Source organism: Idiotropiscis lumnitzeri, chromosome 9, assembly GCF_059441095.1.
Source record: "Idiotropiscis lumnitzeri isolate Australia: NSW breed Sydney's pygmy pipehorse chromosome 9, RoL_Ilum_1.0, whole genome shotgun sequence".
NCBI classification, from domain to species: Eukaryota; Metazoa; Chordata; class Actinopteri; order Syngnathiformes; family Syngnathidae; genus Idiotropiscis; species Idiotropiscis lumnitzeri.
In genome coordinates this window covers 2,610,155-2,637,976 of record NC_142399.1, presented here as the reverse complement: position 1 = coordinate 2,637,976, position 27,822 = coordinate 2,610,155, and the positions used below count along the sequence as shown (strand labels likewise).

At 41.2% G+C, this 27,822-nt stretch overlaps 1 protein-coding gene across 7 annotated transcripts in view; it reads left to right on the top strand.

Annotated features, from left to right (window-relative positions):
- Positions 1-27,822, top strand: part of adgrb3 (adhesion G protein-coupled receptor B3) — a 109,751-nt gene that overhangs the window by 45,698 nt on the left and 36,231 nt on the right. For 6 of the 7 annotated variants that reach the window (XM_088304365.1, XM_088304363.1, XM_088304364.1 and 3 more), the window contains 9 exons: positions 2,990-3,154; positions 4,421-4,585; positions 6,623-6,787; positions 7,400-7,501; positions 12,860-12,966; positions 13,919-14,113; positions 18,389-18,457; positions 21,053-21,161; positions 27,641-27,787. In XM_088304365.1, the coding sequence (XP_088160491.1) occupies positions 2,990-3,154; positions 4,421-4,585; positions 6,623-6,787; positions 7,400-7,501; positions 12,860-12,966; positions 13,919-14,113; positions 18,389-18,457; positions 21,053-21,161; positions 27,641-27,787 (1,224 nt within the window). The remainder of the gene's footprint in view (positions 1-2,989; positions 3,155-4,420; positions 4,586-6,622; positions 6,788-7,399; positions 7,502-12,859; positions 12,967-13,918; positions 14,114-18,388; positions 18,458-21,052; positions 21,162-27,640; positions 27,788-27,822) is intronic. The other variant, XM_088304360.1, reaches the window with a different exon arrangement.

The window sequence follows — 27,822 nt, the reverse complement described above, 5'->3', positions numbered from 1 at the left end:
TCTTTTTTCAATGTAGTGTTCACACTTGAACTGAAGTGAACTGTTCCGCACCAGAGACGCTTTTTTTTTTTTTTTTGCCACATTGGACCAAATGAACAGCACCAGCCGAGCAATCGCATCCTCAATTGGTTTTACTGAACCAGACGAGTGTGAAGAAAGTCCTTGTCCTGTGATTTGACGTAGCAATGACATCACTGCCTGATCAAGGGCTTTAATGGCGCTGTTCTATCACGGCTCGTCGTGGATCCAATCGCGTAAAGTGGCCAATTTTGAATACTAGGGGAGACATTTTTGATACGTTGGAATCTGTGATGTGTCTTACTTGATTTGAGATGCACCATTTGCCTGTGTTGAAAAGGGTCAACATCCTACTGCGCAAGAGAAATGCGATGAGTCATTACAAATAGCAGCTGAGTGAATACCAGCTCGGGATTGACTGCCGTTTTGATCTAACAGCATTAGGAACGCGTGAAAAAGAAACATGAAAAAAAAGAAAAATAAGCTTCACAAACACATGGCGGAATTGGAAATTCCCTCCGGTTCATGCATTTGTGATTGTCCTTTTTGACTTTGGTTTGGCCAATGATGAATCCAGAACATCATTTGAAAATGCGAAAAAAAAAAAGGAAATAAATCCCGAAAGTCATTTCGAGTCTTAACACGCACAGAGTGTCAAGCTAAGATCTGATCTGTAATTTTCAAAATGACACTCTTCTTGAAATGGGTGTCTGTACTCGGACCTGTTCTAATCAAACTGCTTTTGTTATGTTCCATATGAAAATAATCTCTATTTGTGTCTTGTGAGAATTGAGGCGCCAAGTTGACCAGCAAACTGCCAACTGGCTTTATATGTATTAATTGATACTTAAATGAATTGACTGGTTAAAAAAAATAAATGAATTAATAAAAAAAATAAAATAAATAAATATATATTTTTTTCTTCTATCTATATATATATATATATATATATATATATATATATATATATAAAACAGAGTACAGAGTGCTACAGGAGTTATTTTTCTTTTGAATAGGTCCTCTTTTTAAACACAACTCATACTACCTGGGGCTATCTAGGCAATTGAAACTTTCTTTAAGGAATGTGAGTCAATATTTGACATTTATCGCTGAAAACTCCAACCGTATTTAGTACTTTTGAATGAGGTCTGTTGTCTTACCATTTGTAGACTGTTTTTTTTTTTTTTTTGTTTTGTTTTTTTTTGCGCTATTGCACTTTCCGCACTAAGAAGCACTCAACCTTCGTGCAACTGGGAGGAAAAAGAAAAAAAAAACAAAAAAACAATCCCGCTGCTGTATCAAACCTTATTTTCTAATGGAACCATTCGAAAAGAGCGTGTCAACGCTTGACAATTTCCGTTTGCAAAATTCCACTTGATGAGCCAGTCTCTCTCTGTGACTTGGCCTTAAAACATGATGTTTATTTTCAAAATACTCAAGTCCAATTCCGAATTGTGAATCTTAAGAGACATTCAACTTTACTTTTTCTCTATGCATGTTGCTCTTCTATTTCAAAGTGCTCAAACATTACAGTACAGCTTTGTTAAAATGTTCAAAGTTTTTTTTATTTTTATCTTTCTCTGAATTAACAAGAGTCCAATTTCAGAATGTGAATGACTTTTAGACTCCCAGGGGGTTGAATCATTGTTCGTTAGATTTGTTTTAATCGAAAATCGAAATCTGATCACCCTTCATTCACGTGTGCTCATTTTTTGCAACATGGATGTTTGTCTACTTATATTTGTTGAGCACTGTGGACACATTTAATTTTGTAGACACGTATCAAATACAAACTTAAAAATGAAAACGAAGCGTAAAACTTACAATTCTCACATCTCCTTCGTCTTTGTGAACACAAAGTTTGCAATCGGAAACTTTTATTTTAATTGTTTCACATCATTTTGACTGTTTTTGTTACAGACATTGTACATCAACCCTTGCTGCTCTGATTTCCATGTTTTACTCTCCCAAAAAAAACAAAAAAAACAAACAAAAAACAAACTTTAAGCCAATCACAAACACTGTCTGTAGTTTGAGGAGGACGTTGCCATCTGTCAGCTGTAGATGCAAAATTAAATTTCATCTTTTGCCAGCTATTGTGTATAATTAGGAAATGAGAAGAACTCACTTTTGTCCTTTCAAACTCAACTGAAAACGAGGCGCCTCATGTTCAGAAAAAATACGATTTTTTTTTTCTTCACTTTAGCATGAACATGGAGCTGTTTTCAAGTATTTGTCTGGGTTTGGCTTTAACATATTGAGAAACAATTGTTGCAGTCGTGCGTCTCGAGGATCCCAAAATAAAATCACTCCATCTGGGACTTGCTCTGATCTTAAAGACGAAATAATTGCCTGCCATGGGAACATTTCTTGCATCGTTTGCACGCCTGATGTCGAAACCCCTTTTAATACTGATTGCATGAAATCTGACGTGTATTACCGATAATTTACCCCGTATGGCCGCTTTGCCAAAAAAAGTGAGGTACCGGGCGGATGGCTGTCTGCTGCATAATAATTCTTAATATGTTGTTGCAGGGCCCACATTTAACCTTTAGGCCGGCTTTGCAGCAATTTCATTTGCAGTCAACCAAGAAGAATCGGCACGCTGCAAAATTGAGCAGCCCTGCCACGCGCCAACGACGTCTTTGTACCAAAAGTCTCTTAAAACAAACCAGGAACGAGGATCTCTCTCTTAATTAGTGTTCACCCTGAAAGGTGTAATAATGATTCCCAAATATACATAATTGACGGACACTTGCGCCAGAGGATTTGTGAATTACACCCCCCCCCCATGCCCCCCCCTCCACGCTGTCCATGTGCTCCGTGTTTCATTCACTATCTTAATAAAAGCTAATTACTTTGGATTGATTTGATTTCCCTGACTGGCTCAGCGCCGTTTCTGATTGTCCATTTCTGTAATGGCACGGCGAGGGGATATTGATCAGGCCTGACACCTTCTCTGTGCCCGCAGTGCACGGTGTCTGGGAGGAGTGGTCGCCGTGGAGTCTTTGCTCATTCACGTGTGGCCGAGGTCACCGCACTAGGACTAGGATGTGTGCGCCCCCACAGCACGGAGGCCGGGCCTGCGACGGACCTGAGACACAGACTAAGCTTTGCAACATAGCCCTTTGCCCAGGTATCTTCCATCTGCGAGATAACTCAACGAACATTAGAAAGGGACGCTCTTGATCGGCATCCCTGAAGGGGTGGATCGAATTAAGATTTCGCCTGCTTTTGCAGTTCAGACCTAAATTAAAAATGTGGTTCTACCCTGTGGGGTTAAAAAAAACAAAAAAAAAACTAAAAACACTAATGTTATCGATTCTATTTTAAGGCCAAGTGCTTCTCAAAAAAAAAAAAAAAAAAAGTCGTAGAAATCTATTATTTTACAGTCTTCATTGTTCAAGGACAACGTGTCGATGGAATTCAGGTTTTCCGATGAATTGATGTTGCGCAATCTCGAAATGTTAAAGAGTTACATGGCTGTTTGACATTGCAAGCCTCAAACGTCGTCTTTTAATGGCCAAATTCATTGACTTGCGTCTATCGCTAAATTCACTCTTTTCGACTGTCAATCATGCGACTTTGGTTCATTCTGAGAAAGTAACAGCAATTAACTCACTCACGTGCAATCTATTCTCGATGCTCGTGCCGCAACGCCGCAATTCTTTCTTTTCTTAGTACATCCCAGAGAAATTAAATGATTATGTCGAGTCTAAATTATAAACATGGTTTCACAGCGACTGCTTTTTTTTTTTTCTTAGTTCTATACGATGGACATTTACCGTACATCCATGCATAAATTTGCTGCAATAAATAAGACGTGGCATGTTTAATAAACAATAAAACAGCTTACGGGATTTTACTCTGTGAATCGGCAACCAATTAAAATACGAAAGCCGTTAAAGCGGGACTCCTTCTGGGCTGAATCGGCGGAATAAAGTCATCACTGTGATTACAATTAGCAAATAGTAAAACTTGAGATTTTATGCATGGAAATAAGCTGCGATCAATCATGAGAACAAAGATGAATCAATGCAGTTTGTGGTGCGTTTAAACGTGCGCGGTAGTCCTTGCCGAACCCTACGAAGCGTCAACGATATCAAACCGACGTCTTGGTCATATTGGCGTTGATTATTACTTTTGCCGTGAATTATCAATGTTGGTCTTGTCCTCCGCATGGACAGCTTTAAAGAATCGGCAAGACCTCGACAGTCATCACAATCGAAGTAAAGTTCTGCTCTTGTCCTTCAGAAGAACCCATGTTGCTGAACGCTTTTCTATCCCACTGGATTTTATTCTAAATCTCCTTCCATTTCTGTCTGCCCTTTTTATTTCTTTCTTTATTTTTTTTCTTTCCATCACTTGCGACACGCGTGTTGTGTTGTGGCTGGTGCCTCAGTGGACGGACAGTGGCAAGAGTGGAGCTCTTGGAGCGATTGCTCAGTGACCTGTGCCAACGGCACTCAGCAGAGGACCAGGCAGTGCTCGGCGGCCGCTCATGGGGGATCGGAGTGTCGCGGTCACTGGGCAGAAAGCAGAGAGTGCCATAATCCTGACTGCACAGGTAAAAAAAAAAAAATAAATGAATAAAAGACAGAGGCTCTTAATTCCATAAATGTGAAGCGATGAATAGAAGCCCAGATCGCTTGAATGATTGCACTCCTTTTTATTCGTATGGACCGCAGATTGGTTTGGCTGTGGTTTCTACCGCACTGCCTCAAAGCTTGGTTGCGAAAGAATCAAGAAAATAGCAATAATGTTCAAGACCATGCTCTATCAATTGGATTTGTAAAATCCAGTTAGAAATGCTGTATGCCTTTCACCGAATTCCGGGTTAGGCGTCCACCCTGTCTGTCAACGCCATTGATGCATTAGAGGCTCAGAGATGTCAGCTTAGTGGCCTCCATCAAGCCTTGTCTCATCACACCAAGGCCTTCACATAATCTCCTGATGCAATTTTTTTTGCTGCCGCAGCCTGAAAGAGCACACATTTCTTCCCTTTGTTATTCTTCTGAAAGTCTGTCGAAATGTTTCGCAAGCACACAATCAAAGACAAGCGCTAGAAGAAAACAATAAAGGCTTTTGAGGGTGTTTGTGTTTGTTTTTCTCCAATTTGTGTGATAATGAACCCCGGCCATGTTGTCGTTGGCTTCACACGGCGATGATAAATTATGCCTTTTTTGTCTTTAATGAGCTCAGCCAATTTAGCAATTCAAATGTAGCGCAAGGTGAGCCATCAAACGCTTGCGGATCAACACCGACTACGCCATATCAAATTGATGGTGAAAAACAAGCACATTTTCCCAAATAGTACTGCCAGATTGAATGGCCCCTTCGTACGCACCCAGCACCGGAATATGGTAACATTCTGTCATTGCGTTCCTCACAAATAAGGAGCAAATTCTCCTCCCTGTTTGCACAAATTTTTCTGACTGCGTTTAAAATGGATTTCAAATAATGTGGGGGGGAAAAAATGATATGCAAGTCAGTAAGTAGTGATGGGTAAATGAAGCTTCAAATCTGCTTCATGAACCAGTTGAGATATTTTTGGACTCCAGTAGGTGGCAGTCTTTGTTCAACATTGGGCTAAAATCGCACTGACTTGGCATATTTTAAACCGTTTATTTAAGGCAACAGTGCTATCTAGAGGACTCAAAAATACAACAACTGGTTCATGAAGCACATTTGAAGCTTCATTTTCCCGCCACTACAAGCCGCACCAGACTATAAGCCGCAGTTTTATAAGTTGAAAAAAAATGAGTTGTTAACTGCATGTACTGAGCAATTTTTTGCATTGAATGCACATAAAGGTACATAAACCAATTCTTAAAAGAGTGCCTTTTAACATGGCACAACTTTGCTAATTAAAATAGAACAGAGCCAAGAGAAAAAAAAAATCTCTTTCTATCGATTTATTTAGCGTATTTTCCAAACTATAGAGCGCCCCTACTGGTGAAAGAAAAATCCACAGAAAAGCCTCACCGTTGTATTCGCGGCATGGTTCAAAATTGAGGAAAAAATAGCGGCTTATAGTCCGGAAAATACGGTAAATGAAGGTGGTCATGAAGGACAGTGCCGAGTCTCCGTTCAAAATATATTTGCTCCAAAACAAACATCTCATCCAATCTTGTTCATGAATGAATTCTATTTAGTTTTGGCCGGTATGCCTTCGTGATTTCTGGTTTCTTCATGTGAGCAATGGAGAAGGAGGTTAGTTGGAGGACAAATGAAATCACGCTGCATGTGTTTCCCGTTTTATATGAACAGAAAATGGGAATGACTACATTGCTGAAGGGCAGCATTGTTTTGTCTAATGCTCACTTTAATAGTCTTCATATAACCTGCTGCTGGTTTTGGCAACTTTGAAATTATTATGCTTGAACGTTGGCAGCATGAGGGAAATAATCACCGTTTGCAGAGAAGCTTCTGTAGCCGTAACACGCAAATGTTGCTAAGTGCTCCATGTTATTTTCTTCCATTTTGGACTATTACTAGCATACTGAGTCTGAAAACTTGCGAAAATGATGGAGTGCCGTGGAACAAAATGATTTGTCAAATTGGATGTTTCCCATTTGAGGCTAACCAGATGAATGTGTTCCAGCTAACGGCCAGTGGAACCCTTGGGGTCCGTGGAGCGGCTGCTCGAAATCATGCGACGGCGGATGGCAAAGGCGAACTCGAGTGTGTCAGGGGGCGGCAACGACCGGGCATCAGTGTGACGGCAACAGAGAAGAAGTGAGGAAGTGCAGTGACCAACGGTGTCCAGGTGAGGCGCAAGACTTGAACGTATCCTCCTTCAGGAAATGTTTGATTTGAGCTTAATCATGCTATATGCGCATGAAAGAAGAAGTCTGGATTTAAAGATGGAAAACCATATGAAATAATGACCGTGCCTCATGACAGCCATTTCTACCTACGTAAAAAAATCCAATAGGTATTGATTAGTTTTGGCTGTTTGCTAGCTCGTCTTGCTGTTAGTTGACATTATTTGTAAGTTATTAGTAAAATACAGATCCATCTTAAGTTCACACTAGTGATGGGTAAATGAAGCTTCAAATGTGCTTCATGAGCCACTTGTCGTATTTTTGGACTCCTGTAGATGGCAGTCTCTGTTCAACATTGTGCTGAAAGCACACCGACTTGCCGTTTTTAAACCTTTCATTTAAAGCAACAGTGCCATCTAGTGGACTCAAAAATACAACAACTGGTTCATGAAGCAAATTTCATGCTTCATTTTCCCATTGCTAGCTCACACCACTGAGTTTGTTTTTGTCAATTCATTGATTGAACAACACATGACCATATAGAGGCTAGCATTGCTCACCTCTTTCCTCTGGAGTTCGTTTTAGAGATGCACTTCAACCAATTTACATTTCAGCCCCCTACGAGATTTGTCCTGAGGACTATGCAGTGTCGATGCTGTGGAGACGAACACCTTCAGGGGAACTGGCTTTTAATAGATGTCCACCCAATGCCACCGGTAAGGACAATCATTTTTTTTTTTTTTTTTATGTGTTTAATTTGTCTTTACTTATCCATGCTTCGTATGCATTGAGGCAGTTATTTCTTCTTTTATTTTTGATTAAGGTAAAATATAGGAAGAAAGTGTACATTGTTTGCCCGCGAGTCGTATGATGCCTTTAATGTTGAATTTGTGTTGTTAAGCTGCATTGCAGTATAGAAACTACTCTGCAATCTTTCTTGTTCTACAAGTTTCTTGCCTAATCTTTGCGAAATCTACAAAACCTTGTGACACTAAAACAAAATCCGGTGCCAGAATTCCGCCGCAGAATCCGAAGCAGAATACCCTTATCCCTTCATCCCAATTCAACACGCAACAGAACTCTTGGCAGCACCTGTCAGATTTGCACAGGCCTGTGACTCGTTGCATAGCATTATCAAAGAATTCTTTGATATTCTTCTTTGAATTATACTCGCATGGTTTGATTTTATGTCACCTTGCATTTCACTAACCACGTAAGGATTTTTTTAAAAATTCAATTCAATTGTTTTTTTTTAGCAGCAGGACCATGAGCAGACATCCTCCTTAATTTGGGCATGGGGAGGACAATGACATGTTTTATGGAATATAAAATCATAATATAAAAAGGTTAAAAAATAATTTATACTCGCATGGATTGATTTTATGTCACCTTGCATTTCACTAACAACGTAAGGATTTTTAAAAAATTAAATACATGTATTTGTTTAGTTAAATACGGAAGAGGATTAGGGCCAAGAATGGAAAAAAAAGGAAATTCTGACTTGAAAGTGGGAATTCTGAGAATAAAGTCAGAATCCGTCCAACCTTTTTTTTTCATTCATTTTTTTCAATCCTCTTCCGTAGTTAAACGTTTCATATTTTACTCGCATGACAAAATATGTCGTATGTATATGCACAGATGTCACGATGATGATGATGACATCGCATGCACGGCAATGTCAATCAAAAAATGTTCAAGAATTTGTGTGCACGTACATCCATCAGAAAATAATGTTCCAAGTGAAATTTTACCCCCCCGCCCCTCCAATTTACTTTTTGGTGTGACAGGTGATCCATATTTTAGACTTGGCACACAATTCCACCCACTGAGTGCTCTTGTTCGACTTAAATTCAAGTGCCACCGATGAATATCGCGTAGTTTCTAATATACGTTGATCTCGAGCATTTTTTATCTCAAAAACGCTACTTCAGTACCGTCGGCAAATTGGATTCGCATCCATCTCACGCGTATTTCATCTTGAAAGTAATGTCATCAAGTTGTCGACTTTGTACTACGTTGTTTATATCGAGACATTCTTTGCTTCTTTCAGTTCAGCACAACATTACGTGAATGTGAAAATAATCACACTGGGGTGCCAAATGGCTTGCCCTTAAATGCTCGCATAATGGAGAGCCCGATTGCAATGATAAAAGGGTAAAAAAAAAAAATCAAGAGAGCAGACATATTTTATGCTGAAACTAAACTGGCACTTAGCACTGGAAAAAAAACTATAATAGAGGATCATGCAGGTCAGGTCAAGTTTGTTTGTAAAGTCATTAATCGCGGCAAAAGTCTCAGCAGGGTTGGGAAGGGCGGCGTTCTGAAACATTGAATGGACTAGAACCTCGAAACCTTTTCATTTTGTATTCCAATTGAGGTCAAAGTCAAAGAACCTGATGTGAAAGGAACCCATGATTAGGCCTCTTTCTTCCCTCCAGGATATTCTGACTGCTGAGACCAACTTAGCAAGGATGAAATATTGATCGGCACAAGCAACACAACTAAATACGAGACATGAATGTAGCCAGACAGCTCTGGTGACGCGTCCAAATGTGTTCGGGGCATCGGCGCTTCCACTGCCGTTGTCACTGTCATCATCAAGGTCATCATCGGAACGGCGCCCGGCACTGGGGCATAAGCGTCGGCTCACCCGTCACTGGTGACAACTGCCACCAGAGGCGAAAAGATGCTCTTGCGTCGTAGCGGGAGGGGGGGGGGGGTTGGGTTGGGTTTTGACCAATGTGGATAGTTGCTGCAATGTGGGACGACAGGTGGGCCCAAACGCGCGAGCTCAGCTGCAGCCATGCAGAATGCAAATTAGATTCAGACAAGGAAGAACTACGCAAACTAAATCTCAGCAGGATTAAAACACAGACAAAACTAATAATTAAAGAATCCTTCACCAGACTTCAACACACTGTATTTTCGCGACCATAAAGCAGTTGCGGAGGCTCTTTCTGTATTTAACACACCAGCGTTTTGCCAGGAAATGCTCAGTCAGTCATGAAAGTCAGACAACATTGATAGATTTTGGAATTCGGTGCACCCACAATAGTGAAATGGCTAAATGAAACTTCAAATCTGCTTCATGAAACAGTTGTCGTATTTTTGGACTCCAGTAGATGGCGCTCTCTGTTCAACATTGGGCTGAAAGCACGCTCACTTGCCATATTTTATTTTAAATAACATCTGGAGGACTCGAAATTGGTTCATGAAGCAAATTTGAAGCTTCATTTTCCCGTCACTACCCATGTCCAATTATAAAACGCCCCCCCCCATTTGGGGGAAAAAAAATTCAAGACTTTTAAGTGTGCAGTACTGTCGTGAAAATACGGTAAGCGCAAGCATGCAGCTGATTGGAAAAGAAGGATTTTTTTTTTTTTTTTTTTTTACATTGTCTGATCTAGAAAAACAATCCGTGCAGTGCAGACCTTTGCCAACGCTGAACCATTAACAAAATTGCAAGACAAAACCATGCGGCGCACTGTTGTGTTTGTGCTTTTCTGTCGACCCACATTATCAGTTTCCACCGTCAGCAGCCATCTGACGACAACAAGTCGGTTCTGAAGCAGCCAACAAAGGAGCTTGATTGCGAAGCCACACACAAACACAAAATTAAGGCACTCCTTTCTGTCTGTAAGCATCCATTTCGCTGACTGCTGCAATAGAAAATAAATTCCTGTCCTTACCCGGATTCTTGTTCCAAGAACCACCAATTAAATGACTTCTTAAATGTCAAGCCATCTCTGACTTTGACGTGTTTGTGCCACACGCAACAACAGCGCGCTCCTTCAGCTAGAGCCGGCGGAACCCCATTTTGCCCCGATGCAAGTGGAATGTAACGATCAAAGAAGTTAAATATCAATTCCTCAATCTGCACCGCATTCAAATGTTCGGGATTATTCAGCATTGGGGGATTTGTAATAGTCTGGATTTGTATTTTTTTGGCCTCCAAAATTGACACCCTGAGATGCGAGGACGCTTTGTCTCCAAGAGATTGGACGGCACTTTTGGCAGCAAGGCTTCAGAGATGATTAGCTGATCAATGATTGGCATCCAGCAGGGAGGTGGGGGGGTCTTCTTTTGGCTCCTGATTTGGTCATTTGCCACGGATTGTGATGCCTCCAGAGCGCCTTGACATTTGATATAAATCTTTTCAGAAAAGTTTCCAATCAGTGTGCCGAGAATGCTCGGAATGCTCCCTTCTACCCTTGACATTGACAGACACCCAAGGACTGATAAAAGCCAGTTGGAGATACAGAAGAGGAGGTTGGGGCGAGTTTTTCCCAAAATAAAAGGGTTTTGGGGGCAACTAAAACTTGGCCATCCATACAACTATGTTTTTTTTTTTTTTTTTTTTTTCAAGATTAAACGGAGGGCTGAAGCCTATCAAAACTGATCATCCGAGCCACGTCAATTCCATTCGGTACATGTCTGAATGGTTTAGAATTTGCAAAATGTATTTTTTAATTTGTTGACAAGTTAATAATTTAGTTGGTCATGCATTGACATGATTGTGCGCCAAAGTAAAGGCCCAAAGTCTTTGCATTGGTATCAAGTTCTGTCCCGATCTGCTGCTAGAATTATCAATTAAATTTCATCTCACTCATCTAAAGGAGAGCGCAATTACTGCAACCTACCGATTAAACTCTTCACAGGTTCATGCACCAAAAAGCTCTCATGTACTGCCAGCAAAAAAAAAAAGTAAAAAAAATCTCTGCATCATTCCAATATTACAACAACAATATATTATAACCATGACCATAGATGAACTTATCATAAATTCCGCTCCTTGAATGTTTTTCCCCTTGCGGATTAAAGTTGCAATTGAAGGCATTGAGGCATTTCAGATCAATGAATGTTTGCCTTTGGCAATTTTTATCTCCTGAATTTATTTTCCCGTGGCATCAAAACAGGTAAGCGGGTCAGCAGGCAGCCCAAAAAAAAACAAAAAAAAAAACGTCTTTGTTCTACAGCAAGAGAAATTTACGATTTCTCAAGGAAGATATGGAATTGATTTACTCGAAGAACTTGAGTCATAATTTAAAAAAAAAAAAAGCTAACTGGCCATGACATTGGGTACAATTGCCTCGCCGAGCAGAGATTCTCTTTTTCGAGATATTTGATCCGGTGCTCCTCCAGCATTTTGTGAACTTTGTGGCTTGGGGCACATGAGGTGCTGTGACGCCGTAATGCGACGTGGTCGTCACTGCGGTCGCATTTAGTGCGCAGAACAGAATCTTCGCTCGCTCTCGCTGTGCAGCCAAAGTGTGTGAGACGAGAAGATTGCAGCTGCGGTGGGAAGGTGGGCGTATCTCCGGGGTGGCTTTGAGACCTTTCTCCGTGTCTATGTGTGCGTTGGAATGTGGAAAAACGACAACAAGCAATAGCCAAGGTTTAAGCGAGGTAGGGACGCCAGGGGAAATGTTTTTTGTTTTTTTTTACTGCCTGCCTGCCGGAGTTTTCCTCGGGATGTCGAGCGGCCGGCTGATCTGTGAAGTGCACTCCGGCAGGTCGACAGCTGGGAAGGTGTGATGTTGGCCCGTCTATGTGGGATGCGCACGGCCGCGTGGGTGCTTATTGGGTGGTTCTGCTATTTCTGGATCGCTCTTCCATTGCCTGACAGCCACGGCGGCAGCAAGGCCGCATGCTTGAATAAACCAAAGTCGACTTTGCATGTTGCACAATAATAACACAAGACATGATGCATATATTACAAGTCGCGGGGGCTAATACATTTAAAAAGCACTCTCAAATGCACTGCATAATTGAATCCGGAGTATCAAATTTTGATGGTGAGTGATGAGCTGCAGAACTGGACAAAAGGGGATTGTTAAATATCCCATGAAAAAGAACTAATATGTCTGTCCTCTTCTCTTCTTTTCCCTTAATTTCCTGTTTCCAACTCTCCCTTCTGTCATTCAACTCTCCTTTGGTCTTAATCCCACCCCCTTAAACTCTCTGCGCCCGCATCCTCATCTCCCTTCTTATCTCCCCCCTCCCCCCACCGCCCGCCGCTTCCTCCTCTCCAAATCTGTCGCCTTCCCTCCACTCCCTTCCGTCTCGTCTCGCAGGCACGACCAGTCGCCGCTGCTCTTTGGATCACCGCGGTATGGCCTTCTGGGAGCAGCCGAGCTATGCGCGATGCATAACAAATGAGTTCAGATACTTGCAGCAATCAGTAGGTGCAAAGTCAGCTGCCCCCCCACCCCACCCCACATCTGACGTTCCCAATGCATCAAAATGTACCCCCCCCCAGCATTTTCTCCCCACCACTCATCCATTCTCATTGCACCGTGGCCAAAATCCGCTCTTTCAATCGAGTGGGAAAGCGAACGTTTTGCCATATATCGTGCCGTAATAAATTGTCAGATGTAAACGGCTGAACTACAATTGCGTTGGACCCGACAACAAATTGTCTCTAAAACAGTGTCAAGTCTTCCAAGCGTGTTGGCCACGTCGCGCTGTAAGGAAAATGAGATGGCGCCATCATTCCAAAGGAGTGATGGCAAAGTCTTTTCAATCGCGTTGATTAAAAAATAACTTTTACAAGTCATTCAAAAATACGCCCGCTTCTAAATTACGATGACTCGTCTTTTATGTGAAATGGGTTTCATTTTTTGGCAAAAACAGTCTCCAACATGTTTTAATGCCGTCTTTATAACTTCCAGTTTCATTGAGAATCCACTTCTCAAATTCACACTGAAACATGATATTGTCTGTAATCTGGCCCAATTGGAGTTCAAGTTGAAGCTTGGAAGATCAATCCGGCAATCAAAAACCTCAAAGCAAATTGTCTAATTGTCCAAAAAACGCGTCTCTCACCCAACAAAATTTTTATTGCGTTACTTGCGAATGTCTATTTTATGGACATTAGGCCTAAATGTGTATCTTCTGCTCCAGTTAACTCCTTTTATCCACATTGGCTCATTTCATTCGTCCGTGAGGCGCAATACAATTGAGTCAGGCTCCGATATTAAGTGTCACAAAAAAAAAAAAAAGAAAAGCGACTCCGAGAAAATAAGCTTTCCTTTCCTATTCCATGCACTCCATTCCCTCCAATGTGAAGTTTGTCTGTTCAAAAATGTGAAGGACGCCGATGCCCCAAGTTCTGTCCTCTCCTGTTCTTGGAGGTTCAGGGCCACCTTGCAAAGGGACAGAGGATGCTGGCCGGGGACGGGATGTCCCAGGTGACCAAAAACCTTCTGGACCTCACCCAGAGGAAAAATTTCTACGCCGGGGACTTGCTGTCGTCGGTGGAGATCCTCCGCAATGTGACAGAAACCTTCAAGAGGGCCAGTTATGAGCCGTCTTCCGATGATGTGCAGGTAAAATTTCAAAACCTGAGGACAAAGACATGTGCATGTGGTACTCTAAGCCAGGTTTAGATTTTTTGGGTTTTATCCACATTATGATGAGCATAGTCACAATGATTAAAGTCAGTTCAACACAGACTAGTGATGGGAAAATGAAGCTTTAAATTTGCTTCATGAGTTAGTTGTTGTATTTTTGAGTCCTCTAGATGGCACTGTTGGTTTAAAAAATGGCAAGTCAGTGTGCTTTTAGCCCAATGTTGAACAGAGACTGCCATCTACAGGAGTCCCAAAATACTACAACTGGTTCATGAAGCAGGTTTGAAGCTTCATTTACCCATCACTAACGATTATCGACTCAAGAATATGAATAAGGGAAAGTCGCGTTGTATTTTTTCGTCGATTTACTGAATCATAGAAGATGACCGACAGTCTAAATTTCCTTAATCAATTAAAGTAAGGAAGAACAACCAGTTGCCCTCCGAATGTTCTGAACTTCTGTTTCATTAAAGATGAGGCAGTTTGGTACTGCCTTGAGGAGTTGTGCCTTGATGGGGGTCTTCATCGATGTCAAACAATTTCTCCGAGCTGAGAACATGTTCTTCTTTAAATTGCTCAGCTCATTTAACACCGCCTCTGGTGGAACACTCAATTCCATGCAATGGTCGGATTCATCACAATTAACACTGGTCAACAGCAATTTTTAATCAGAGTTGGCTTTTCAATTTGTTTTTTTAAGGTGCCTTTAACTACGTTTACGTTTAATTAACCTTTTTAAACCGAAATATAGCCAGTATTCGTCTTTTTAAAATTCCGGATATCATGCCTGGGTTACTCCTTTTCTAACCCGAATATGTGCGCATGTATACGCCGATCGGAATAACCCAATTGCACGGGACACTCTGCGCACGTTCAACTGCAAGGAAGTCAGCAAATTGAATATACGGATAAGAAAATCTAGCGACGTTGACTTGCATCTCTAATTAAAAAAAAAAAAAAAAGTCATCAAAATGTGTTGACCGGTGTCATGAAACGGTTTTATATTCACAAACGTCTTTTCGGTGTAATCCGGCAAGTATTTCATTATGGCCAAAATGAGTGCCTGTGAAAAAAGCTAATTAATACAAGAAGCGAGCGGTGTTCGGCGGCACTGGAAAATAGATAGCCATCTTCTTCCTGCCAACATTGTCATATCGTCGAGAAACGTCTGCGGCAGCACAATGGCTGACAAACAAGCCTGTGGCTCTATTGTATTAAGAAGTCTCCTTCACAGCCTAAGCTGTTTCATCTCATCATGTTGGGCCTGACTGCAGTCCTGATCCTCTTTATGTCAATGATGGAGATTAGAGCTAAAGCTCCACCTCCATCTTCAATAAGATAATTTATGTCCTCAGAGCCGTGTCACTTTCAAAGACACCCTTGTCGGGCCTCGGGATCTCTGCTCACTCCAGCGTACGCCGCTGATTTACTCACTGTCTTCGGGTCCCGGTGACGGAAACAGAACTTAATGGGCGGCAATTCATTGTTTGTTTATTGGATTTTAGGCCAAATCCAATCATATTCATTTTCTGGATCGAGGATGAGGAGAATAATCATCAATTAATGGATGAAAAGTGGAGATGGAGATGCTCTGTCTCAATGTTCTTAGCTCCTGCTTCTTCCTTTCTATTGAGCTCGGGTTCCTGTGAGGGGTCAATGAAAAATCGAACACAAAAATGAAATGAAAAAAAACAGCACATTCAAAACATCCCGCGCAGTTCTACAAACCCAAAAATAATTATTTGATTGAACTAAAATCTCTCTGATATTGTTAATCAAAATAGAGCATTTTGCGAAGATGTTTTTTTTTTTCATGACCAAGTTAGATCCCATTAATGTGACTTATAACCTATACAACACAATAAAAATCTTTAATCCTATAAAAAATGAATAAATATTTCTATCTCAAACTAATATTTCGTTGCACCGCCATTTGCTGTTATTTCAGCGCTCAATCATTCTGATTGTTGGAGTCGATCGACGTGGCGCATATTGATGTCGCAATATTTCACCACTCTTGGTTGCAAAAACGCTCCAAATCTGTCAAATTGGGAGAGCATCTTGTGTATCCGCCCCACAGATGTTCGATTGATAGAAATGTTCATAATTCATTCCACCCTAGTTCCAGCTAAAGTAAAAAAATAAAAAAAAAACAGCTCAATGCATGATTCTGTCCCCAGCATGCTTGACTGCACGTGTGACGGTCTTTGATGATCAAGAGTGTTGCGTTGGCACCACCAAATATTCTTTTTGGAATTTGATTGGGAGATTTCAAATGTGTCTGCAAAATTTTGCCGAGCTCGGAGGTTTCCTTTGTAAGATAATGCTTAAATATTGGTTCCCTACGCCACGGCTCAAACAGACACAAATTTTGTTGTCCGATGTCCGAAAGAGCCGGTACTTTCCAGGAATTTGGGACATGTCCACTTTTCTCCTTTCATCATTTTTATCATTTGGAGGGACGTCTCGTTCTTGGTAATGTCAAGGTTGGGCAAAATCTGTTCTTGATGATGACTGACTTCACTGCGTGTTATTTAATGCCTGGGATTTTTTTATTTATTTTTTTTTTACCCTTCAACTGGCAGACACTTTTGAACAACGAGATCCTTCTGATGCCGTAGAAGCTCATTGCAGACGATGGCTTGTGCTGTAAGATGCGACGACAAAAATGTTAGGACGTGTCTCCCGGAACATCTGAACTTTAGTTGGGGTTAATCTGATCAATTTTTAAATGGTGGCAGGATTATGTTGACTCACACTGAGGATGAGCTAGAATGTGATTGGTTAATTCTGAATATGCCCGCCTCAATGCATTATCTCAGTTGTTGTTCTTACTTACCCTCATTTTTTTTCCCATTGAGATGCACACGTTTTAAGTGACGCAATTTTGAATTTGATTTTTTAAATCAATTATCCCGCCGAAATATATGTCACACCTTCTTTGATCGTCATTAGAAAATGACAAAGGCATAAGAATAATTAAAATATATGCAATTTAAAAAAAAAATGCATTTTAAGTTGAAAGTTTTCACTGCCCCTAAATTTCATCAACCCTGGTTTGGAATCCCTGCATTGCATCGTCATGTTATAGCAATTGTGTGTGTGTGTGTGTGTGTGTGTGTTAATAATACTAAAAATAGACCTACATTAGTTTCATTCACTTTATAAATCAAGCAAATAGGATGGTCTGTTTTTCACTATTATTCAATAGATACTTAAATAATTATTCCATATAACGTGACAATTTGTTAAGTTTCGAGTCTTACATTGCCACTGTTAAGAAATAAAAAGTTAAACCTATGTTTCAGAGATAACACAAGGGAATTCATCTGCCATAGATTTATGTGATCGTACACATAAAAATTAAATAAAAAAAAAAAAAGAAATCACCGTCTTTTAAATGACAATTGCTGGCAATTTGCAGGGCTTGTAAAAAATGAAAAAGTCACAGAAACGCCTGTGATGTTTTCAGACCTCAATGGTCACAAGTTGTCCCCATGAATTGCCGCTCCTGTTTGACGGAAACGTGTCGACCATGAACGGGCGACCTTGAGCCCATTCAGACATTTTTTTTTTTTTTTTGCACCATCAAAAAATCTGTGAGATGAGAAAAGCATTTTGTCCGCGGTTATTACCGGAGCTCTTTTGGGGTGTGTGGGCCGACAGCAGAGCAGTCAGATAGCCAGCAGCCTCCCCACCCCCACCATCACCATCAACCCCCCCCCCCCGCCCCCCCTCGACGCGTCTCTGCACTAATGCAGTGTTAAAGTGGGCACATTACCACCAGAGGGAGCATAAGCATTCAAGTAGAAAACAAGATAGCCTGTGTCAAGAGATAGAGAGGGAGAGAGAAGAGAGAGAGCGACACTCCCTCAGGCACATCGTGGACCAGACGAAATAACAAGACTAAGGATCAGACCGAGGTCCTATTACGACTGCAGGCATGCACCCCAAGCATTCCCGATTCTCTCCCGCTGAACAAGACAATGCACACAGCTGCTCAAACATTCCCTTTCATCTGTTATTTTTTCCCATGGTTGCAGCTTGCGCTTATTTCCTCCAGCGCTCGATATTTTTGCTGCAAGCTGCAGGGATGCGTTCAAGGAGATTGTGTTGCGTTGCCCCTGATATGCCATCACACAGACTTATGACCCCACAGTGATGCATGCTGCTCATTTTAAGCAACTCGGGGGGGAGAGAATATACACGTGCGATAGGGTTAATCGTATTTCCCGTCTCACATTTCCGCAGAATTTCTTCCAAATCATCAGCAATCTCTTGGAGGAGGACAACAAGGAGAAATGGGAGGATGCACAGAAGGTAGGCATGTTGCAGTGAATAATTCAGCTCCGCATGAGTGTTGTGCACTTAAAAACGCACGCAATGTTGTGCCATGTCATCCATAGACTTAAATAAAAGTCAGGTTTGTGCTTGGATAACGCTCGACAGCACAGGGGTCATTTAGCAGGTGTCCTCGTCGTGCATGTGGCCTCATTTGGAAAGTTACTTCCGCAGATCACCACTGGGTGGCAGCAGCGCCGCCACCGAGACTTGCCCGGCCGTAAAAAGCACTGCAGGCTGCTCTATTCTGCTCATTGTTCCACATAGCAGATACAAATCGTGGCAATTAGTGTGATTAGACCATTACTTAAGTTGAATTTATAGCACTCTGTTGCACTTCAGGCTTTATATGTTTTATTGATTATAGTGCAGCAGCTGAAAGTCAGTCTTCCACGTGTGCGTCTCGCTCTCTCTCTTTCTGGCAAGCTGGAGGAATGTGCAGTTTTGGAGAAAATCACTTATTATTACAGTTTGCATACATCAGGGCTGCAGCACTGCAGTCATGTGCTCAAAACACAACGCTCTCTTGCAACGCTGTTTATCTATGAATAGTCGCTCATGGCGACGTCTTCAGTTGAGCTTTGAGAGATGGCATCTTCGTAACGCACAAGCCGAAAGCCCCGAAAACACAGACAACCTAGACAAAAGATGCCATCTGTGATAGTTGCAAGTCTGGAGAGGGCATCTGCTTTGATGCCGCTGCCAGATCGACGTGAATTAGGTAACACATATTTGACGTGAACTAAAATCCAGTTAGATCAGTTTGATGTTGACAGCTGGTCCCAGCTGCCCATATAGACTGTATTTAAGCATCTACTCATGGCAGATGTAGTTTGACAGGGCCCATAATTTGCTCGGGTCTCTCACTGAAACTCACTGAAGCAAAATGCATCAGAGAACGTGAGGAACAGATTTGAGGAAATGCAGAAATAAGAAGTTGCCGCTTCATTTCCGCCAACACGCTTCTGCTTTGGAAAGACAATGCCGGGATTTCACATTTATCATCCCCCCCCCCACTTGCTGGCTTGCGTTGCCTTAATGAGTGCATGTCACTATGTTTGCGCAACACCCATACGCTGTGCGTTGAGGACGGTTAAAAAAAAAAAAAACTCTCATAAAGCACCTCAGTGTGAGGTTTTACTGGCTGTCGACTTGGCTGGGAGCAAGGATCACTATATATTCACCTCCTGTCACTGTTACCATGGCGAGGGAAGCAAGAGCTTTGTCTAAAGATACTCCATTGCAGCCATTTCCCTGCGCTGCCTTCACATCTTTACAGTTGCCATGGAGACTAGTGGAATACGTATACTGCGCTGTGCGTCAAACATGCCGGAAGGGGCGATGCAATGTGCTTCTTTTTTTTTTAACCACGCCCACCCCACCCCACCCACGCTACTGATTTGACTCTGCTGTGTTATTTATTAGAGGATCTCAACTTTTGCAGCATCTCTTACACGCACACACCCCCACACCACACTCAACACACTCACACACACGCACACGTGCACATGCACAGCTCTGCCTTAGGTGCTTGCCCAATATAAACTCAGAGTGAGGTAATTGCTAAATGCCACTTAAAGGGCTTTTCTAATTGCTTGAGAGCCTCATTTTATGCTCACACATTTGTTAAATTAAAGCTATTTGTTTAAAGTTGATGCTTTGGGAATACTGTCAAGTATCGTCATGCACAACACCACCGGGGGAGGAGGGATGAGTGGGCGGGCCCTTATCAAAGCCTGTGCTTCGATGTGACCTGTCAGTGAAGAGACGAGCAGCCTGGATGGTGGGTCCATCTCTCCCATCTCGGGTTGTTCTGGGATTGCCATGTCTTTGATTTATTGACCTGGAGGAAATCGTTTCTTACTGCGCCCCCAGAGTCAATGACTGAACCTGTGGAGCTGTCTGTGGTGCTGAACACAAAGAACCACGTCAAGCATGCACTTTGCGTACATGTAATTGACTTGACAAATTTTGTGCTTATTGATGTCACCCAATTATAAAGACAGTTCATTAAAACTAACTGTCCATATGATAATTCAAATCTAATCATAATTATAATATTTACAGCAATATTTTTGGCACATTTGGTGGCCATCAAGTGGTTAGCACTTCACCTCACAGTTCTGAAGTTTGGGGCTTAGTGGAATTAATATGTTTTCGCCATGCTTGCATCCCACATTTAAAAATAAAACATTTCTTAGGTAAATCGCAGACTCTTATTCATTTATCGGCGCAAATGTGCATGTGAAGAGTTGTTTATTTGTGCCCTGGGATCGGCTCGCGACCAGTTCAGAGTGCGCCTCCGCTTCTCGGATAAAGCTTTCCGATATAGATGCTATTTGTGGAATTATTATGTTAGAATGCTCAAACTCTTAGAATGGGCCGCAGTCATGTGCTTCAGTAAGCATTAACCGCAGGGTTATTTCTAATCACATTTTCATTTGAATTTGTTTTGATTTTATTCCCCACATTGTTTCCCCACAGACAGACTCAGTGTGTGTGAACTCAGAGCAGCCGAGTGGAAAATGAGGTGCTTTCTCTTGGATTTATTTAATAATTTGTTGTCTCGTGCAGATCTATCCCGGAGCGGTGGAGCTCATGCAGGTCATAGAGGAATTCATCCACATCGTTGGATTGGGAATGAAGGATTTCCACAATGCTTATTTGATGACTGGGAACTTGGGTAAGAGTGAGCCTCCAAGCTTCTGTTTCTACAGCTATCATTAATTTAGGAGCAATGGCGCGTGAAGCACAATGTGTGGGGGGGGGACTGCCAGGGAATCAATGATGTTTAATAAAACAGAGCGCGGGGTCTAAATGTGCTAGATTGGCGTGAAAACACACGTTCCACAAGTGAGTGGCATGGCAACTATTTTTGACGGACACATTTTTACATTTGGGCGACATCTAAATGCAAATTATCGTCATTATTTTCTGACATACAGTATGGTTTTTTTTTGTGAAGGCGTGCAGAACATTGGTCAGTTTTATGTCATTGTTTGTGTTTATAGCTACTTGAGAGTTCACTTGCATCAATTTAGATGTTGATGAATTTGGTTAGTCGAAGATCTGGCTTTCTGTATTCTCCCAGATTGTGAAATATTTTAAAAGATTAAGTGCTGTTCAGTTGGCAAAATCAAGTTGTGCAAAGTATCAACTTCGGGGCTGGCATTCATGATTTGATGCCAAACAATTTAAATGACAATGAAATAAGAGCGATGGAAATATTTTCCCCAACGATGAAAGACCACCTTTTCCACGAGCTGTGTGTGTATGACTTTTGGGTCAACACATGCCGATTCAACCAAAACAGAAAACATTTTTCAAATCGCTTTTGTCAATTAAGACCAGGCGATTATTTCGGAATTTATGATTGCTCTAATTTGTCTTTCACCACTGTACTTTCGAACTAAAGTATCTTTGACGTCTATAGCCGTCAATGGCAGTAAATGAGTTCAGCATTCAGTATTGAACTTGAGTCATTGACTTATTTTCGTTCAATCTGTCGGGGTTTTTTTTTTTTTTTTTTGAAGGATTTGGCCCTATTTTAATCGACTGTTAATTGCGTATTGATGGCAAATGTGCTCTCTCTGTTGCACTGCGACGCTGCAATCCACGTCATGAGAGCGGCACACTGCATATCATGTGTTGAAGTGCACTTGCAGCAATAACAGGGTTGTTGGAGCGATTGTGGGTGTGTCTTCTGGAATGTTATTGAGCTGAAGTGAAATTACAAGTTCTTCGGCGTCGCTGTAATGAGCTTGCAAACCATTTTTTAATGCACCGCCGGTCGTAGTGAAGATTAAGATTCCCCTTCTTTGAGACAAAACGTCTCTTGATATGACTCTTGGAACAATATTTCTCCTCGTTAATGTTCTCATGGGTTCTTTTAGTTTTTGTGGCGCTGCCTCCTGGATGATCGCAGGTCTCTGTGGCATTTCATTTCTCAGTCAGCCATGGATGCCGCCTCGCTGGGATGGAATAATAGAACAGTGGTCTTGATTTATTCATGCAAATGAGTGCGAGCATGAACAGCTGGGCTGGTAAGCGATTCCTCCAGAGGAGTCGGGTTTCTTCCGAGCTTGTGTTCTTTACAGTGGCCAGCATTTGACCCACTTATAGGAAACACTCGACACTCGACGCTGCATGATTTCCATAATGATGGATCAGAGGCCTCCAGAAAAGCATGGCAAACATCATCCAATGAATGCATATAAAAAATAAATAAAATGAAAAAAAATAAAATAAATAGAAAATAAATAATAAAATAAATAAATAAAAATAAATAAAAATAAATAAATAAAGAAAGAAAAATAAAGAAAGAAAGAAAAAAGAAATAAATAAATAAAAAAATAAAACATGAAACAAATTAGACAATGGACACTCGGAAAGCAGTTTGTGTGTCAAATGCATAATTGACATTTGTGTTTAATTTTGAGCATTTATTTTCCTCCTTTCTTCCTCCAATTGGGCTTAATGACAGCCCAGCAGCTTTTAACATGCCAGTGTTCCATGAAACCGACTCTGAAACTTGACAACGTAACATTAGAGCAGTCAGAGACAAGCAAATTGCAGTTTTTACATCATGTGAACGGCACACTGACAGCATATGAAGGAAAGAAAAGGAAATAACGCGTAAAACCTAAATATGGTCGCTTGAACTTGTTTCGGTTCGAGGTGGCCGTATTTGCATGCGCGCACATTATTCCATTCCTTAAACCAAATCTCTAATCGAGAAGTCTGTTTATCTTTATCACCCACAATCAGTTTCATCAGATAAAATCAAAAGGAACGTTTTGCTGAGCTTCATTTTTTTTTTTAATGCAATTTTGTTTGCTGTTGCTTTGCTTTTGTTTACAATCTCGGAAAGTCTACTTCAAACTCATTCACAGATTCTTTTCGTTTGCATTTAGATCAATTGCAAGTTTATGCTTTTAGTGTGCCCAAGGGTGTGGGCTGAGAGGGGCTAGTGTTGGCGATGGTATTTTATTTATCAGATTGGGGGCATGATTAATTCAAAATGTGTAAATTGCTGTGGTGTTACTTGTAACATCACGGAAAAATAAACTTAATATATGGACATATTTTTTTAAACTTCTTTCACCCAAATTTGGAATGTGCACAATAATTTATCAATCCATCGTGAATGATTTTGTTGACTTGATGAAATGAATAAATGTAAATAAAATGTAAATCTATCATTAACAAAGTGAAACAAAATTATATGAACACTAAAACTATTGTATGTTTTGACTGACTGTTCATTTTCAATATCAGAGTGAATGAATTAAAGTAAAATACCTTACTAGCTAGCGGCGTTTATTTTTTTTCGATAAATATTTGGATAATTTCCAGTTCTCATCATAACAGCTTATGGCCGTCATTGGTCCTTTTGATTGAAAGAAAAAAAATGGACTCGTCGGATGCTGAGCATCAGGATGAGTCACTGGATGTAGTTTTTTTTTTTTCTCTCTCTCTCTCTTTTTCCTCTTTGTTGCAGCCTCTTGACTCAAAGGATTAACAAAAGATAGTTACTCATAGCTCCTTCCTTTGCTCAGAGAACATTTGGTCTCATTTAACAGGATTAAAATGTGTTCGCCAATCAATTTTGAAAAAGGTGCACACATGATGTCTTTGACGCTTGTTCTTCATTTGATAGTCGTTTTGTTCAATGTGATTTTAGTCACTTCAAATCAAACGGCTGGAGTTCATATCGAGACAATAATTACTCTGCTAACAATGGGCACTCTATTCGCAAAGCATCTATTTGACCGTGTATTTTTAAAATCGGGTGATGTTGGCACAAATCGCGATATTTCATTTGATTTCTTTTTAGTTTTGTGACTCGTATTTGTGATGAAATCATATCTTCCTGGCTGCTATTTGCTCTTTTCTCACAATCATTGATCGACGAATTGAGTTAAATCGTAAACAAGTGTAAAAATGCAGGCTTTCGCGAAAGGCAGTGCGTCCAAGGACGTGGAAGAGCAACCGAAAGACTTTTCTTGCAATTTACAAGGTCAAGAAGCATAGTTAGCGAGCTAGCGTTGCTAATCGGACATCGACCTACCTATCCAAAGAACGCATTTCCAAGACTGAATTGTTAAACATTGCTGAATGAGGCAAAAAAAAAAATTGCAAAAGCTTCTCACTTCCAGCTCCTTTTCTTTCCTTACCAGCATTCAGATGACAAAGTGGGACGTTTGACACGCCGGGAGATCACGAAGGACATTTTAGCTCTGGCTCGCTCGGTTATAACATTCCGGTCAAATGCGTGTAAATTGTTCTGCCAATATTCCGTGACTTGAAGCGTCACCACAACGTTTGCTTTAGATAACTGACTGCTCACGAAACTGATATTTGGCTTCCGGGTGACATTTCAGGATGCATCTAGCTATTATGCTAACCTAAACAAATAAACTTCATTCGACCTTCTCTACACTTTGGAGCGACAAGCTGCGCCAGAATTGTTCACGGTGTCCGTACTTGGTTGGCGTTCTTTTACAAGGAGGACAGAGCAGCGATGTGTGGTGAGGTTTATGACTGCTGAGTCACTCTCCTTTTGTATTCACAACGAGTGTTTGATCCGTGAATTGACCAAAACATTTCCAAGAACGGCCACTTCAATGTTTTTCTCTTCCAGTCTGTGTGTCTTTTGCAACCTGCTGATGATATTCTGTGACAACCTACTCTACAGTCAATAACAACTTTCCTCTCAGAACATCCTGCTGACAATGAATTTGAAGAGGAAATTATTTTGCTAGTCAACTAATCAGGAGTCGCGATTAGTCGACTAGTCCGATCATTTGAACTCTGGGCTCCACTAATTGACCCAAATCGTTTGATCTCAGAGTCAAAATCGGTTTATATTCAATTGACATTTATATAAAGGATCCCAAAAAAAATCAGTAATTTAGAGACCAGTAGCTAAATTTTAAAATCGATTATACAGCTAATTAGGCGCAAGCGTAAAGCTTTTGGGGCTAGAGTAGTGATGGGAAAATGAAGCTTCAAATTTGCTTCATGAACCACTTGTTGTATTTTGGAGTCCTCCAGATGGCACTGTTGCTTTAAATGAAGAATTTAAATTATACAAGTCGTTGTGCTTTCAGCCCAATGTTGAACCGAGAGTGCCATCTACTGGACTCCAAAAATACTACAACTGGTTCATGAAGCAGATTTGAAACTTCATTTACACATCACTAGGCTGTAGTAATATGTTTCGGATGTCTTCTACTGCTTTTCAGCAAGACTGAATTTGCTCAGATACTTGCTATTCATCATATGACCACTAGGATTCAAATCATTAAAATATATACAGGTTAAATAGTCATATGTATTATTTTACTACTCATTTTAAACCACAAGTCCCATTTTGTATGGATTTAATTTACACTGTCGCACATGCATTTCCAAAACGCAACATCCTGAGTGACACCTGTAGGGGGCGCCCTCGAGCAAAATAACACCTATCCTTACTGTTGCTTAAATGTGTTCCCAACAGAAAGTGCATAATCCGAGCTCGAACTGGCACGTGACGACTAGCATAAAAGTAATCTCCTTAATCGCACTCTCCTTTTCTCACCTCCCTGTTGAGGCGCCACAAAGGGTCTGTCCGTGCACCGCGGCAATTCTCCAGATCAAGCGAACGAGCCTCGGCATTACAAGCTGGCCTGTTCTCCACCTGCTATCACAGCCTGTGCCAGTCAGGTGCTGCTTCCGAGAGGCTAATCCCCATTGATGCAAAAGCTCCATTGTTCATCGCTCTTTGCCAACAATACCATTTGGATCCTGGCAAGGCTCCACGCTCGGATGAAGACTGTGACGGAGGAAGGCGTGTCTGTATGTTTGGGATGATCCCGGAGCGGCCGTGAAATCACATTGCACCACGTGTGTAAGGAGGTGCCAGATGTTGGCTGCGGCAGCGGTTTGGGTGCCTTTTTAGTCATGGGGCACAGCTTGAAAGGCAACAGCATTGAGGAGAGGCTGCTTTTCACAGTGCAGGGTAATTCGGCATGTAAACGGGGCTTTGCATCTGCCCGATGGGGCTCGGCAACACAAATAAAGCAATCATTCAGGATTGTGATGCGATTCAGTGCACCGAGAATGTGGTTCATTTTCACATGAGGGAATTATGGCACCGCTCATTATGTTTGAATGCCGCATTGATGCACTCAGCCTTAACTACGCGACTTTCAAAAAAACGTTTGGGAGACAATTTACGATGAACCCAAATGCGTTTTAGGCTTCGTATAAACTTTTCAATGCACACGTCTAGCTGTTCATTGATTCGGTACTTTTTTTGCACAACTTGTTGGGGCTGAATAGCAAAGTTAGTTGGAGCCATAAATATTTCCTGGTTCAGATATTTAAACAGTTCTCTTCCTTGTGCTACTGAGATTTTGAGTCAAATAATCACGTCGACGATCAAAATGAGTACAATACAATACAATTTTATTGATATGGCGCATTTGTCAAGAGCTAATATCAATTAGCGGCAAAGTTTTGTTGTTGTTTTAGTCAGGTAGTAAACGTGCATTGTGGGTAACGTAATTGAGATTTTCGAAATAATCCCATGTTTAGAAACTAACGCAAGTGATTGTCAGGTAAGAATGGTGGCACGAGACCAGTTGGGTGGAACCAATCTCTTTGGGGTGGGTTTTTAAAATCATTTTATTGAATAACCTACTGAACATCAAATTTGTTTTATGACCTTATATTTTCAATTCCATAATTATTTTTATTTAATTGTTTTTGCCCATTTGGTTTTATTTAAACTTATGCGTTCCCCCTGGAGTTCCTTCAAGTGCCCCTAAGGGGCACTAGTACCCCCATTTGAGAACCACTGTTTTAGGGCACATTCGCACATTGCAGGTCAATTCAGATTTTTTGCATGCTATGTGAAATGATTTATTTTCAAATCTGACCCAGCCTTCTTTCCCATGAATATAAAATATAATTTGGATGTGTATCCGATGCGTCTACAGTACAGACGCTCAAGTTGCAATCTACGAATGAATGAATTGAGAGACCACAGAGTTGTTGTTCTGTCACGATGACCGGTGCAGCGAATGTCAGCTAGGATTTAAAACGAACACAGCCTGCTTTGCGTTCACCGATACTGACCTCTCCGGATTGCGTTTGCTTGTTTTATGTGTGCAGTGGCGAGCATCCAGAGACTTCCAGCCGTGTCAGTGATGACTGACATCAACTTCCCCATGAAGGGCCGTAAAGGCATGGTGGACTGGGCAAGGAACTCTGAAGATAAGGTGGTCATCCCAAAAGCCCTCTTCGTCTCCCAAAGTGCAGGTCGGTCTCCCAATATTTCACACGGCTGCCTCGAG